At 43.4% G+C, this 15036-nt stretch overlaps 4 protein-coding genes across 5 annotated transcripts; 2 read left to right on the top strand and 2 right to left on the bottom strand.

Moving 5' to 3' along the window:
* Positions 1-202: 202 nt before the first annotated feature.
* LOC121571311 (PC-esterase domain-containing protein 1B-like) lies at positions 203-1995 on the bottom strand. The gene is made up of 4 exons (XM_041882716.2): positions 1734-1995; positions 1469-1534; positions 1294-1374; positions 203-341 (listed from the first exon to the last, which is right to left on the bottom strand). The coding sequence occupies exons 1-4, from the start codon at positions 1915-1917 to the stop codon at positions 241-243; spliced, it is 432 nt and encodes a 143-aa protein (XP_041738650.1). The 5' UTR covers positions 1918-1995; the 3' UTR covers positions 203-240.
* A 2835-nt stretch (positions 1996-4830) lies between these two features.
* Positions 4831-6728, top strand: LOC121571312 (dynactin subunit 1-like). The gene is made up of 5 exons (XM_041882717.2): positions 4831-4945; positions 5239-5438; positions 5620-5693; positions 5819-5908; positions 6035-6728. Exons 2-5 carry the CDS (start codon positions 5393-5395, stop codon positions 6170-6172), a joined length of 348 nt encoding a protein of 115 aa, XP_041738651.2. The 5' UTR covers positions 4831-4945; positions 5239-5392; the 3' UTR covers positions 6173-6728.
* A 744-nt stretch (positions 6729-7472) lies between these two features.
* On the bottom strand, positions 7473-9586 carry LOC121571310 (PC-esterase domain-containing protein 1B-like). Its single transcript, XM_041882715.1, has 4 exons — positions 9325-9586; positions 9062-9127; positions 8887-8967; positions 7473-7994 (listed from the first exon to the last, which is right to left on the bottom strand). The coding sequence occupies exons 1-4, from the start codon at positions 9506-9508 to the stop codon at positions 7894-7896; spliced, it is 432 nt and encodes a 143-aa protein (XP_041738649.1). The 5' UTR covers positions 9509-9586; the 3' UTR covers positions 7473-7893.
* On the top strand, positions 9514-14977 carry LOC121571309 (dynactin subunit 1-like). 2 transcript variants are annotated; one of them, XM_045222085.1, is made up of 6 exons: positions 9514-9592; positions 12406-12536; positions 12832-13030; positions 13198-13271; positions 13397-13486; positions 13613-14977. In XM_045222085.1, exons 2-6 carry the CDS (start codon positions 12444-12446, stop codon positions 13748-13750), a joined length of 594 nt encoding a protein of 197 aa, XP_045078020.1. In that variant the 5' UTR covers positions 9514-9592; positions 12406-12443; the 3' UTR covers positions 13751-14977. The 2 variants fall into 2 exon arrangements, with proteins under 2 accessions (XP_045078020.1, XP_041738648.2); XM_041882714.2 differs by lacking the exon at positions 9514-9592 and adding an exon at positions 11585-11604.
* Positions 14978-15036: the final 59 nt, after the last annotated feature.

Genomic DNA, 15036 nt, shown 5'->3' with positions numbered 1-15036 from the left:
GCCTCAAAATAGTAAAAAGAAAAATTATCTAAAAAAACTACTATTTCAAGAGCAAAAGACTACACAGCCCTCTAGAAATTTAGTTTTGTAAGGCACCACCCATGTTTGGGATGCACAATAGAGCAAATGACAGAATTATGAAAGACAACTCCTGAAAGTTTAATTTTTTTAAGTGCTGCTTTAATGAATACAACATTTTTCTTCCCAAAAAGGTTTCTCAAGAACTGTATTAGGAAGTCTTTATACAAATATCTGAGTCATACCTGCTGAATTGGGAGTGAAATATTCTCCCTGAGGCTCGTAGCCGTCAGAGTGTCCAAACCTCTCTGTTTCCCAGGCAACTAGTGAATTACATGGCAGGGTCAGTACACATACATTTATCTCCACTCACTGAATGATTCCTTAGGATCCAAACACTCCCAGAACCTGTGGTCATGAGTCATTATGCAGCTGTGGGAGAAATCACATGAACTATGATTTGTGCCACGCACAGCAGTGCCCTCTAGTGGTTACTCAGGTGTTGTGCAGAGGGACAGGTGTGAAGGAGGCAAGTCACGTGGTTATGTGAGTGACCGCAGCCTTTTTGAAGAGGCATTAGGTGAAGATGCAGGTTAAACTCCACAGTAGTCAAGTGAACCATGCAGTCAGGCAGTCAGTCTGTGAGTGAACCATGCAGTCAGGCAGTGAACCATGCAGTCAGCCAGTGAACCAGGCAGTCAGGCAGTGAACCAGGCAGTCAGGCAGTGAACCAGGCCGTCAGCCAGCGAACCAGGCAGTCAGCCAGCGAGTGAACCATGCAGTCAGTCAGCCAGCGAGTGAACCATGCAGTCAGTCAGCCAGCGAGTGAACCATGCAGTCAGTCAGCCAGCGAGTGAACCATGCAGGCAGCCAGTCAGTCAGCGAGTGAACCATGCATGCAGCCAGTCAGTCAGCGAGTGAACCATGCAGGCAGCCAGTCAGTCAGCAAGTGAACCATGCAGTCAGGCAGGCAGCCAGCAAGTGAACCATGCAGTCAGGCAGGCAGCCAGCCAGCAAGTGAACCATGCAATCAGGCAGGCAGCCAGCCAGCAAGTGAAGCATGCAATCAGGCAGGCAGTCAGTCAGTGAACCATGCAATCAGGCAGGCAGTCAGTCAGTGAACCATGCAATCAGGCAGGCAGTCAGTGAACCATGCAATCAGGCAGGCAGTCAGTCAGTGAACCATGCAATCAGGCAGGCAGTCAGTCAGTGAACCATGCAATCAGGCAGGCAGTCAGTCAGTCAGTGAACCATGCAGGCAGGCAACCTATTTACCACTGCAGTGACCCGGGTTCATCATCCTGGGGTCTGGTCTCCTGCAATGAGGCTCTGGTGGGTAGCTCCAGTTGTGTAGCACTGAGGGAATGTAATGTAATGGCCTTAACGTTACGATAACGCGGCATGGTACTACTGTAATGACCAATAAAGTGAGGAGGAAGACACCACTTACCTGTGTTCTTGGCCATGGTGTTTGTGTAGGCTTTGAGCTGCTGCTGCTCTGAATGATCAATGTGCTCTACAGGGAGAAGAATACCAGTCTCTTTCAACTAACAGTGAAATTCAAACAGACAGGTGATGTGTGTGTAATATGTATTAGTGAGAGAACACTGTAGCACCAACCCCCAGACCTGTGCAGCAGCAGTAAGGATGTGATGCATCAGTGGGCCAGAGTACCAGTGTGTATGTATTTACAGTGAGTGTGTGTGTGTACTAACCAACAGTAGTGGCAGGACAGTGCAGCAACACTCCCCAGGCCTCTGCAGCATGTTGCAGCAGTAAGGTGGTGATGCGTCGGTGGGCCAGAGAGTTCCAGTGGACCCCATCCTTCATGCGGTGCTCGAGCGAGAAGCGGAACTGGAAGTGGAGGTCCAGCACGTCAAGGCCGTAGGCGTCGGCCATCTTGCTGCTGTAGAAGTTGGCCTGGATCACGTCGTAGCACAGCGTTGGGCCCCTCTGCTCGATCTGGTTGGGAGAAATTAAAGGGTAAGCTATAATAGTTCTTTAGCGTCTCCGTGTAGGTTGTCACAGTAACCATTGTTGTTGTGCATTGTACATCATTTACTATAATTGGGCAATTACTGGGTCACATTCAATAGGAGCAAACATTCTGAAAATGGAAAACCAAAAATAAGCATTAAAGTTTGGGTAGTATATCAAGATTGTTCCTTTTTTTGTCTTCTCGTTCGGTTTTTCCATCTTGTTTGTTCAATTTCACTTCTTGTGGCCTAAATAATTTGTCATTCAAAATAAAGCTGTGATTGAGAATAGCATAGGCTCTGACTTTCATCATTGTTCCCATTTTAAAAGCTGCAACTTTAGGACATTAAACACTTTATTAGAATATTGGGAAATACACTTCATAACTGGAATGTATCTATATGGATAGGGCCACATTTAAATGTTCCTAATAGAATAACTATAAAATGCATGAACATGGTAGCAATTGAAAGGGAACACTTTGGAGACTATGGGGAAACTATCAGACCAAAGGTGAGGGACGCAACAGTTCACCTGATACAAGACTGTTGATTTTATGTGTTTTACATTTACTGTACTTTTCACAGCACTTGTAAATAACGAAATCTGAAAATACTCTTGTTACATTCAGTAATATAATACGAATATTCATTGACATTTTGGAGTAGGTGCAAGATAAGAAAAAACGATTGCGGTCTAACTGGTGTCTCCAAGTGACCACACACCTCTCCAGACTGTGCACAGTTACTAAGTCATTTCAATGCACTTCTTTGACTCAAGGAAAGAGCCTTCAACTATCAGGTGCTTTTTTGAACTCATAGCTTTGCCATTGAGGAACTGAAGTAAGCACACTTGTTTGGAACACAGCCCTGCATCCCCACCATCACACACATTACTGTTGTTTACGCAATCCAAAAAACATTCCATTATAAATCACAATCTGGGTCAGGTGGGCATCATTTGAAAGCTTATTCTATTGCCAACATGGCTAGCTAAGTTATAAAATATGATCTTACAGTGTTAGGTTTTCAAAAGGCACTTCAGACAAACATATTGACATTTTAGTGGGCATAGAATGGAGTCATGAGTGTATTCAAATGTTCATCAAACATAGCGATCATAATCGCTATTTTCATGTTGTCTGTCTGTAATTTTTTGTAATGACTTGGTGCTGCCTATCTTGGCCAGGACGCTCTTGAAAAAGAGATTTTAAATCTCAATGAGCCCTTCCTGGTTAAATAAAGGTTAAATAAATAAAAATAAAAGGTAAATGACATGAGTTTTCAAATATGGGAATGTAAAGTGCACATTTGGACTCATGGGTGTGTGGTTTGCTTGTATGACATCAAAGCGGTATTTATGATCATTTTGAACGTCTCCTCTTTCAGAACACATCGACTCTTCACGATTTACAGCATTTCCTTCACTCAAGACAACAAATGTGCAAAAGTAGCCCAATTAGCGGGAGGGATGGGGGGGCGTCTTCTCACGCGGTGCTCAAGTTTATAACGGCTTTATAACGGCTGTCTGTCAAAACCCACAGCGCTGTGAAGCGGAGAACCTGAGCTCTGACATCATGTATAGCATGTTACTGTACAGCCACTGCGTTCCAATTCTTATCACGCGGTGCTCAAGTTTATAACGGCTGTCTGTCAAAACCCACAGCGCTGTGAAGCGGAGAACCTGAGCTCTGACATCATGTATAGCATGTTACTGTACAGCCACTGCGTTCCAATTCTTATCACGCGGTGCTCAATTTTATAATGGCTGTCTGTCAAACCCACAGCGCTGTGAAGCGGAGAACCTGAGCTCTGACATCATGTATAGCATGTTACTGTACAGCCACTGCGTTCCAATTTAGGCGCATATCAATGACAATCTTCCATTTCAACCCGTATACGGGATGACAGGACCTGTGAGTGGAAAGAGATATTGGTTTTATGATATTTAAATTAGTAGGATAATGGCCTCTCGTGCATAATGTCTGTCTTATAATGCTATGCTCAACTGTAGCCTAAGGTTTGTTCAAATTTCTCATTCGATTTTTCTATCTTGCTATTGTTTGTTCTATCTCTTTCATTATTACCTTAGGCCTACCATGTTTTTAGGTTATTCAAATAAAACGTAACTTTCTGAGCTAGAACTCCGTAAGGTTCATTCATTGTTTGATCATGAAATAGCACGGTGGGGGAAATCCAGCATGCATTAAACTGAAAGAGTGCCTTAATAGGCCAAGTCATATTCATATCAAATGGAGAGAAAATAGAAAATTAGGCTTTTAAAACAATAAGATACCAGAGTGTCCACTATAAAAATAGACGTCGGCTATTGTCCCGGATCATCTGACATTCGAGAGAGAGAAAAAACTAAAATATATTTTCTGACCGGACATTTTGCGCTGCTTTGGTGAAACTCTTAGCTCTGTCTACATTGTTCTCTTGCATTCTGTAAATATAACATATTTATTGAAATGGGCTATAGCCAATAGCAATATAGACAACTTTCTCAGAATGTCACCCATGCAATTCCCTGCTGGCTCTACGTGACTCTGCTCTTTACTGCGCGGCGGCAGTCAAGTTGAAATAGGCTTGGTATCGTCTGTCACATCAAGATGTCGTCACCATCGACGACGGCTGTCAATCATCCTCGATAAAGGATACTATCGTAATATCGGCCATTCCTAAAGCCATTTTGTGATTTGGGTTTTATAATCTGCTAAATATGTTCTGTTTTCATTTCAAAATGTCTAACCCCTCCTTCCCTCTCCTATCCCCCCTCTTCTCTCCTCCTCCCGCCCCCCTCCCTTCCTCCTCTACAGCGGGTGTTGCCCCCAGGAGCAGGGGGTCTGTCTGGGCCGATGCAGGTGGTGGACTCCCCTCTCCTCCGTCAGCAGGTGGAGACACAGAGACTGGGCATCAAACACCTGAAGAACGAGAACAACAGACTCAAGGTCAGAACACTGCAGGGAACTGACTCCTGTGTGTCACTTTTAGTGCCATCTTCTCCATTCTGTCCTAATCAAAATATGGATTCATTCTTTCTCTCTTGTTACCAGTAATGTGAACTGTATTTTTGCAGATCATTGAAGTCTGTTGTATGCTTCTCTTGATGTAGTTCATTGAACAGTCTATTTATCATTAGTAGTTAATTGAAAGTAGTCAGTTCCTTTATGTATGTACACTTCTGACTGTAGTTAGCTCTGTGTTGATGACTGTGTCTCTGTATATCTTCTCTCTCCTCCAGGCAGAGAAGATGAGAGCCCAGCTAGCCTCCCTCCCTCCCCTCCATGTCCCCAAGCTTCCTCTGAGAGAGGCCTCCTCCTCTCCCCCCTGCTGAGGGGCCTCTCCACGGGGCTCTCTACAGGAAGACAGACCAGCTCCTGGGGACCCTGCTCAAGATGAGCGCCGCCGTTAAGGTGGTCGACATCACCGGGAAGACTCCAGGTGGGAGGGATGTCGGTGTGTTTGTTTTTGTGTGACAGGAAGACACCAGGTCTGTGTGTGTGTGTGTGTGTGTGTGTCTGAAGGGTTTTGAGTGTGTAGCGTCGTTTATATTATGTGTTTTTCAGTACGTTTGTATTTGAGTTGGTATATATTAGATTTCTTATCTCTTTCTCTCCTACAGTGAGTGCGAGTGCTCAGCTCCTGGACCAGACAGCTCGACTGCAGTCTCTGAGCAACGCTCTGGACAAACTGAAGGTGACCTGAATTTATATGATCAACCCTAGTAATAATCATAGTATTTCTCTACACCACATAGACAGACTTGTACTCTAATCTCTCTATCATGGAAATGGACACAACAACAAATCTCTTTCCCTCAGGGTGAAGTGTCAGAGCATGTGATTTCTCAGCATCCTGGGGCGAAGATCTCCTCTGACTTTGCCACCTTCCCCATTTCCTCCTTCGTCAAGGTAACACACACACACACACATCAGTCTTAATAGGCACTCAAACACATACAATGCAACAGATATCTGGTTTAGGCATCAGACTGTATTTGTTGTCCTTTGACCTCCTTTTCTCTCTTGTCCTTTCAGGCGAAGGAGGAGAAGCAGGGGGGTACGGTGTTCGTAGGGCGCGTGGCCATCCCATGTGCCAAGGGCCAGGAGCAGGTGCACCGTCTCGTCCTATCACAGCAGCACCTGCAGCAAGTGCACCGCCTCCTCATGACCTAAGACGCCACCCCATGTCCACAAGTGACAGCAAGCTCCTCCAATCAGAGCACAGCAGATGCAAAAATAGTTTTTTCAGTTACAGGCCATTTCCAATTGTTCCTCAGATTCTCTCAGGACACACGTTGTGACACTACATCACCTGGTCAAAGGGATTACACATCTATGCCAAAGAGACACACGTGTTCTTGTCAAGTAATAATACTTCATACAGTAATTCAGTTATTCTCTACCAACACGTTCTACATGATTGTCAGATGTCTTTTTTTAAAGCAGCTTTTGAGTAGTTTTTAGGTGACTCGACTCGTAAACGTTGCATCTCTAGAGTTGATTAAAAGTCTGACGGAGAAACAAACAAGCAAAAATGAATGCACACCGAGCGAGTTGATGCAGCAGAAATTGGTTAACCATAGGGAAATGGACAAATGGCACAATTAATTATTAATGCATTGCACTTTTTTTGTACTGTGGTGATTATTTTACGTAATCTGCACATACTGGTGTATACCAGCAGTCAGGACCAAGCGAATCCACCACTGAAATAAATATGTGATTCCCATTTGAGATATTATTTTTACTAATGTATTCAGGCCTGACAGGCTATATCAAATCTAGGGTGTCTGAAAAGGCACCCTATTCCCTATAGTAAATAACATGACAATGAAGTTCCATTTCAAATTCACACACCTTTAACTTTTCTTCATTTGGAATGAATATCTATTTGGTTGAGATAGGAAGCTGATTTAATAGAATGAGAAATGTAGGGTGTCAATCTACTTGATTGTTGACATTCCTACGGTAACCAGGTTTCACTGACTTATAAATGGTTTGTGTATTATTCACACAAGTTCAGTTAAGTCATTAAACTACGAAGGTCTATCATATGTACCTGTGTCAAGACCTTAAACATTAGTCACTATGGTAGATTAAATGAATTGTAAACGCTGAATAGCCTAGAATGTTGTGGCTAGTGCTGAAAGTTACCTACAGCCAATCTCAAAAGCCATTATACTGTATAACTAGGTGTTCTGCACTGAACACTGGAGTAGGAACATTTAACAATGCAAATGTGTCAACCATACATACAGTAAGAGGAACAACAGTGTTCGTTGAAGACTATAAGACTGTGGACTGACGGGAAGCTGTAGGACTGCATCCATCTTGACTGTCCTGAATCCAAAACATCAGACTAACAAAGTTCTTACCAAGTCATCCATTTTGTTAGGTAACATTCCTTCCATGCCTAGACCTGACCTAAAACACACTCAAAGAGGAGAGGATGAGACACAATGAGAACTAAACATGAAATCAGTGTAATTTTATTGTATAAATGTAAAAATGTTCCAGTATGCCATGGCAATTCTCCAGTGTTCCTAAACATACAACCAACCCCCTCACAGTGGCAAGAAAAGACTAAGAAAGACTGACATTGACAGAACATAGGAAACACAGAACAGAATTTCATAGCCTTTCAACTTAAAAAGCCTCAAAATAGTAAAAAGAAAAATTATCTAAAAAAACTACTATTTCAAGAGCAAAAGACTACACAGCCCTCTAGAAATTTAGTTTTTGTAAGGCACCACCCATGTTTGGGATGCACAATAGAGCAAATGACAGAATTATGAAAGACAACTCCTGAAAGTTTAATTTTTTTAAGTGCTGCTTTAATGAATACAACATTTTTCTTCCCAAAAAGGTTTCTCAAGAACTGTATTAGGAAGTCTTTATACAAATATCTGAGTCATACCTGCTGAATTGGGAGTGAAATATTCTCCCTGAGGCTCGTAGCCGTCAGAGTGTCCAAACCTCTCTGTTTCCCAGGCAACTAGTGAATTACATGGCAGGGTCAGTACACATACATTTATCTCCACTCACTGAATGATTCCTTAGGATCCAAACACTCCCAGAACCTGTGGTCATGAGTCATTATGCAGCTGTGGGAGAAATCACATGAACTATGATTTGTGCCACGCACAGCAGTGCCCTCTAGTGGTTACTCAGGTGTTGTGCAGAGGGACAGGTGTGAAGGAGGCAAGTCACGTGGTTATGTGAGTGACCGCAGCCTTTTTGAAGAGGCATTAGGTGAAGATGCAGGTTAAACTCCACAGTAGTCAAGTGAACCATGCAGTCAGGCAGTCAGTCTGTGAGTGAACCATGCAGTCAGGCAGTGAACCATGCAGTCAGCCAGTGAACCAGGCAGTCAGGCAGTGAACCAGGCAGTCAGGCAGTGAACCAGGCCGTCAGCCAGCGAACCAGGCAGTCAGCCAGCGAGTGAACCATGCAGTCAGTCAGCCAGCGAGTGAACCATGCAGTCAGTCAGCCAGCGAGTGAACCATGCAGGCAGCCAGTCAGTCAGCGAGTGAACCATGCATGCAGCCAGTCAGTCAGCGAGTGAACCATGCAGGCAGCCAGTCAGTCAGCAAGTGAACCATGCAGTCAGGCAGGCAGCCAGCAAGTGAACCATGCAGTCAGGCAGGCAGCCAGCCAGCAAGTGAACCATGCAATCAGGCAGGCAGCCAGCCAGCAAGTGAAGCATGCAATCAGGCAGGCAGTCAGTCAGTGAACCATGCAATCAGGCAGGCAGTCAGTCAGTGAACCATGCAATCAGGCAGGCAGTCAGTGAACCATGCAATCAGGCAGGCAGTCAGTCAGTGAACCATGCAATCAGGCAGGCAGTCAGTCAGTCAGTGAACCATGCAGGCAGGCAACCTATTTACCACTGCAGTGACCCGGGTTCATCATCCTGGGGTCTGGTCTCCTGCAATGAGGCTCTGGTGGGTAGCTCCAGTTGTGTAGCACTGAGGGAATGTAATGTAATGGCCTTAACGTTACGATAACGCGGCATGGTACTACTGTAATGACCAATAAAGTGAGGAGGAAGACACCACTTACCTGTGTTCTTGGCCATGGTGTTTGTGTAGGCTTTGAGCTGCTGCTGCTCTGAATGATCAATGTGCTCTACAGGGAGAAGAATACCAGTCTCTTTCAACTAACAGTGAAATTCAAACAGACAGGTGATGTGTGTGTAATATGTATTAGTGAGAGAACACTGTAGCACCAACCCCCAGACCTGTGCAGCAGCAGTAAGGATGTGATGCATCAGTGGGCCAGAGTACCAGTGTGTATGTATTTACAGTGAGTGTGTGTGTACTAACCAACAGTAGTGGCAGGACAGTGCAGCAACACTCCCCAGGCCTCTGCAGCATGTTGCAGCAGTAAGGTGGTGATGCGTCGGTGGGCCAGAGAGTTCCAGTGGACCCCATCCTTCATGCGGTGCTCAAGCGAGAAGCGGAACTGGAAGTGGAGGTCCAGCACGTCAAGGCCGTAGGCGTCGGCCATCTTGCTGCTGTAGAAGTTGGCCTGGATCACGTCGTAGCACAGCGTTGGGCCCCTCTGCTCGATCTGGTTGGGAGAAATTAAAGGGTAAGCTATAATAGTTATTTAGCGTCTCCGTGTAGGTTGTCACAGTAACCATTGTTGTTGTGCATTGTACATCATTTACTATAATTGGGCAATTACTGGGTCACATTCAATAGGAGCAAACATTCTGAAAATGGAAAACCAAAAATAAGCATTAAAGTTTGGGTAGTATATCAAGATTGTTCCTTTTTTTGTCTTCTCGTTCGGTTTTTCCATCTTGTTTGTTCAATTTCACTTCTTGTGGCCTAAATAATTTGTCATTCAAAATAAAGCTGTGATTGAGAATAGCATAGGCTCTGACTTTCATCATTGTTCCCATTTTAAAAGCTGCAACTTTAGGACATTAAACACTTTATTAGAATATTGGGAAATACACTTCATAACTGGAATGTATCTATATGGATAGGGCCACATTTAAATGTTCCTAATAGAATAACTATAAAATGCATGAACATGGTAGCAATTGAAAGGGAACACTTTGGAGACTATGGGGAAACTATCAGACCAAAGGTGAGGGACGCAACAGTTCACCTGATACAAGACTGTTGATTTTATGTGTTTTACATTTACTGTACTTTTCACAGCACTTGTAAATAACGAAATCTGAAAATACTCTTGTTACATTCAGTAATATAATACGAATATTCATTGACATTTTGGAGTAGGTGCAAGATAAGAAAAAACGATTGCGGTCTAACTGGTGTCTCCAAGTGACCACACACCTCTCCAGACTGTGCACAGTTACTAAGTCATTTCAATGCACTTCTTTGACTCAAGGAAAGAGCCTTCAACTATCAGGTGCTTTTTTGAACTCATAGCTTTGCCATTGAGGAACTGAAGTAAGCACACTTGTTTGGAACACAGCCCTGCATCCCCACCATCACACACACATTACTGTTGTTTACGCAATCCAAAAACATTCCATTATAAATCACAATCTGGGTCAGGTGGGCATCATTTGAAAGCTTATTCTATTGCCAACATGGCTAGCTAAGTTATAAAATATGATCTTACAGTGTTAGGTTTTCAAAAGGCACTTCAGACAAACATATTGACATTTTAGTGGGCATAGAATGGAGTCATGAGTGTATTCAAATGTTCATCAAACATAGCGATCATAATCGCTATTTTCATGTTGTCTGTCTGTAATTTTTTGTAATGACTTGGTGCTGCCTATCTTGGCCAGGACGCTCTTGAAAAAGAGATTTTAAATCTCAATGAGCCCTTCCTGGTTAAATAAAGGTTAAATAAATAAAAATAAAAGGTAAATGACATGAGTTTTCAAATATGGGAATGTAAAGTGCACATTTGGACTCATGGGTGTGTGGTTTGCTTGTATGACATCAAAGCGGTATTTATGATCATTTTGAACGTCTCCTCTTTCAGAACACATCGACTCTTCACGATTTACAGCATTTCCTTCACTCAAGACAACAAATGTGCAAAAGTAGCCCAATTAGCGGGAGGGATGGGGGCGTCTTCTCACGCGGTGCTCAAGTTTATAACGGCTTTATAACGGCTGTCTGTCAAAACCCACAGCGCTGTGAAGCGGAGAACCTGAGCTCTGACATCATGTATAGCATGTTACTGTACAGCCACTGCGTTCCAATTCTTATCACGCGGTGCTCAAGTTTATAACGGCTGTCTGTCAAAACCCACAGCGCTGTGAAGCGGAGAACCTGAGCTCTGACATCATGTATAGCATGTTACTGTACAGCCACTGCGTTCCAATTCTTATCACGCGGTGCTCAATTTTATAATGGCTGTCTGTCAAACCCACAGCGCTGTGAAGCGGAGAACCTGAGCTCTGACATCATGTATAGCATGTTACTGTACAGCCACTGCGTTCCAATTTAGGCGCATATCAATGACAATCTTCCATTTCAACCCGTATACGGGATGACAGGACCTGTGAGTGGAAAGAGATATTGGTTTTATGATATTTAAATTAGTAGGATAATGGCCTCTCGTGCATAATGTCTGTCTTATAATGCTATGCTCAACTGTAGCCTAAGGTTTGTTCAAATTTCTCATTCGATTTTTCTATCTTGCTATTGTTTGTTCTATCTCTTTCATTATTACCTTAGGCCTACCATGTTTTTAGGTTATTCAAATAAAACGTAACTTTCTGAGCTAGAACTCCGTAAGATTCATTCATTGTTTGATCATGAAATAGCACGGTGGGAGAAATCCAGCATGCATTAAACTGAAAGAGTGCCTTAATAGGCCAAGTCATATTCATATCAAATGGAGAGAAAATAGAAAATTAGGCTTTTAAAACAATAAGATACCAGAGTGTCCACTATAAAAATAGACGTCGACTATTGTCCCAGATCATCTGACATTCGAGAGAGAGAAAAACAAAAATATATTTTCTGACCGGACATTTTGCGCTGCTTTGGTGAAACTCTTAGCTCTGTCTACATTGTTCTCTTGCATTCTGTAAATATAACATATTTATTGAAATGGGCTATAGCCAATAGCAATATAGACAACTTTCTCAGAATGTCACCCATGCAATTCCCCTGCTGGCTCTACGTGACTCTGCTCTTTACTGCGCGGCGGCAGTCAAGTTGAAATAGGCTTGGTATCGTCTGTCACATCAAGATGTCGTCACCATCGACGACGGCTGTCAATCATCCTCGATAAAGGATACTATCGTAATATCGGCCATTCCTAAAGCCATTTTGTGATTTGGGTTTTATAATCTGCTAAATATGTTCTGTTTTCATTTCAAAATGTCTAACCCCTCCTTCCCCTCTCCTATCCCCCCCTCTTCTCTCCTCCTCCCGCCCCCCTCCCTTCCTCCTCTACAGCGGGTGTTGCCCCAGGAGCAGGGGGTCTGTCTGGGCCGATGCAGGTGGTGGACTCCCCTCTCCTCCGTCAGCAGGTGGAGACACAGAGACTGGGCATCAAACACCTGAAGAACGAGAACAACAGACTCAAGGTCAGAACACTGCAGGGAACTGACTCGTGTGTGTGTCACTTTTAGTGCCATCTTCTCCATTCTGTCCTAATCAAAATATGGATTCATTCTTTCTCTCTTGTTACCAGTAATGTGAACTGTATTTTTGCAGATCATTGAAGTCTGTTGTATGCTTCTCTTGATGTAGTTCATTGAACAGTCTATTTATCATTAGTAGTTAATTGAAAGTAGTCAGTTCCTTTATGTATGTACACTTCTGACTGTAGTTAGCTCTGTGTTGATGACTGTGTCTCTGTATATCTTCTCTCTCCTCCAGGCAGAGAAGATGAGAGCCCAGCTAGCCTCCCTCCCTCCCCTCCATGTCCCCAAGCTTCCTCTGAGAGAGGCCTCCTCCTCTCCCCCTGCTGAGGGGCCTCTCCACGGGGCTCTCTACAGGAAGACAGACCAGCTCCTGGGGACCCTGCTCAAGATGAGCGCCGCCGTTAAGGTGGTCGACATCACCGGGAAGACTCCAGGTGGGAGGGATGTCGGTGTGTTTGTTTTTGTGTGACAGGAAGACACCAGGTCTTTGTGTGTGTCTGAAGGGTTTTGAGTGTGTAGCGTCGTTTATATTATGTGTTTTTCAGTACGTTTGTATTTGAGTTGGTACATATTAGATTTCTTATCTCTTTCTCTCCTACAGTGAGTGCGAGTGCTCAGCTCCTGGACCAGACAGCTCGACTGCAGTCTCTGAGCAACGCTCTGGACAAACTGAAGGTGACCTGAATTTATATGATCAACCCTAGTAATAATCATAGTATTTCTCTACACCACATAGACAGACTTGTACACTAATCTCTCTATCATGGAAATGGACACAACAACAAATCTCTTTCCCTCAGGGTGAAGTGTCAGAGCATGTGGTTTCTCAGCATCCTGGGGCGAAGATCTCCTCTGACTTTGCCACCTTCCCCATTTCCTCCTTCGTCAAGGTAACACACACACACACACATCAGTCTTAATAGGCACTCAAACACATACAATGCAACAGATATCTGGTTTAGGCATCAGACTGTATTTGTTGTCCTTTGACCTCCTTTTCTCTCTTGTCCTTTCAGGCGAAGGAGGAGAAGCAGGGGGGTACGGTGTTCGTAGGGCGCGTGGCCATCCCATGTGCCAAGGGCCAGGAGCAGGTGCACCGTCTCGTCCTATCACAGCAGCACCTGCAGCAAGTGCACCGCCTCCTCATGACCTAAGACGCCACCCCATTGGCCTATGTCCACAAGTGACAGCAAGCTCCTCCAATCAGAGCACAGCAGATGCAAAAATAGTTTTTTCAGTTACAGGCCATTTCCAATTGTTCCTCAGATTCTCTCAGGACACACGTTGTGACACTACATCACCTGGTCAAAGGGATTACACATCTATGCCAAAGAGACACACGTGTTCTTGTCAAGTAATAATACTTCATACAGTAATTCAGTTATTCTCTACCAACACGTTCTACATGATTGTCAGATGTCTTTTTTTAAAGCAGCTTTTGAGTAGTTTTTAGGTGACTCGACTCGTAAACGTTGCATCTCTAGAGTTGATTAAAAGTCTGACGGAGAAACAAACAAGCAAAAATGAATGCACACCGAGCGAGTTGATGCAGCAGAAATAGGTTAACCATAGGGAAATGGACAAATGGCACAATTAATTATTAATGCATTGCACTTTTTTTGTACTGTGGTGATTATTTTACGTAATCTGCACATACTGGTGTATACCAGCAGTCAGGACCAAGCGAATCCACCACTGAAATAAATATGTGATTCCCATTTGAGATATTATTTTTACTAATGTATTCAGGCCTGACAGGCTATATCAAATCTAGGGTGTCTGAAAAGGCACCCTATTCCCTATAGTAAATAACATGACAATGAAGTTCCATTTCAAATTCACACACCTTTTAACTTTTCTTCATTTGGAATGAATATCTATTTGGTTGAGATAGGAAGCTGATTTAATAGAATGAGAAATGTAGGGTGTCAATCTACTTGATTGTTGACATTCCTACGGTAACCAGGTTTCACTGACTTATAAATGGTTTGTGTATTATTCACACAAGTTCAGTTAAGTCATTAAACTACGAAGGTCTATCATATGTACCTGTGTCAAGACCTTAAACATTAGTCACTATGGTAGATTAAATGAATTGTAAACGCTGAATAGTCTAGGATGTTGTGGCTAGTGCTGAAACTTACCTACAGCCAATCTCAAAAGCCATTATACTGTATAACTAGATGTTCTGCACTGAACACTGGAGTAGGAACATTTAACAATGCAAATGTGTCAACCATACATACAGTAAGAGGAACCTACTCTACAACAGTGTTCGTTGAAGACTATAAGACTGTGGACTGACGGGAAGCTGTATGACTGCATCCATCTTGACTGTCCTGAATCCAAAACATCAGACCAATAAAGTTCTTACCAAGTCATCCATTTTCTTAGGTAACATTCCTTCCATGCCTAGACCTGACCTAAAACACACTCAAAG

Source organism: Coregonus clupeaformis, chromosome 8, assembly GCF_020615455.1.
Source record: "Coregonus clupeaformis isolate EN_2021a chromosome 8, ASM2061545v1, whole genome shotgun sequence".
NCBI classification, from domain to species: domain Eukaryota; kingdom Metazoa; phylum Chordata; class Actinopteri; order Salmoniformes; family Salmonidae; genus Coregonus; species Coregonus clupeaformis.
This window is presented reverse-complemented; position numbering and strand designations above follow the sequence as displayed.

Bases quoted from the DNA above. Each gene is read 5' to 3' on its own strand.
- LOC121571311 (XM_041882716.2), bottom strand. From the start codon at position 1,917: ATGGCCGACGCCTACGGCCTTGACGTGCTGGACCTCCACTTCCAGTTC. The intron at 1,535-1,733 runs GTTAGTACACAC...TTCTCCCTGTAG, and splicing joins CTGTCCTGCCACTACTGTTG to AGCACATTGATCATTCAGAG. The intron at 342-1,293 runs GTAAATAGGTTG...GTAATTCACTAG, and splicing joins GAACCCGGGTCACTGCAGTG to TTGCCTGGGAAACAGAGAGG.
- LOC121571312 (XM_041882717.2), top strand. From the start codon at position 5,393: ATGAGCGCCGCCGTTAAGGTGGTCGACATCACCGGGAAGACTCCAG. The intron at 5,439-5,619 runs GTGGGAGGGATG...TCTCTCCTACAG, and splicing joins CATCACCGGGAAGACTCCAG to TGAGTGCGAGTGCTCAGCTC. The intron at 5,909-6,034 runs GTAACACACACA...TTGTCCTTTCAG, and splicing joins CCATTTCCTCCTTCGTCAAG to GCGAAGGAGGAGAAGCAGGG.
- LOC121571310 (XM_041882715.1), bottom strand. From the start codon at position 9,508: ATGGCCGACGCCTACGGCCTTGACGTGCTGGACCTCCACTTCCAGTTC. The intron at 9,128-9,324 runs GTTAGTACACAC...TTCTCCCTGTAG, and splicing joins CTGTCCTGCCACTACTGTTG to AGCACATTGATCATTCAGAG. The intron at 8,968-9,061 runs GTAAGTGGTGTC...ACATTCCCTCAG, and splicing joins CACCATGGCCAAGAACACAG to TGCTACACAACTGGAGCTAC.
- LOC121571309 (XM_045222085.1), top strand. From the start codon at position 12,444: ATGCAGGTGGTGGACTCCCCTCTCCTCCGTCAGCAGGTGGAGACACAG. The intron at 13,272-13,396 runs GTGACCTGAATT...TCTTTCCCTCAG, and splicing joins ACGCTCTGGACAAACTGAAG to GGTGAAGTGTCAGAGCATGT. The intron at 13,487-13,612 runs GTAACACACACA...TTGTCCTTTCAG, and splicing joins CCATTTCCTCCTTCGTCAAG to GCGAAGGAGGAGAAGCAGGG.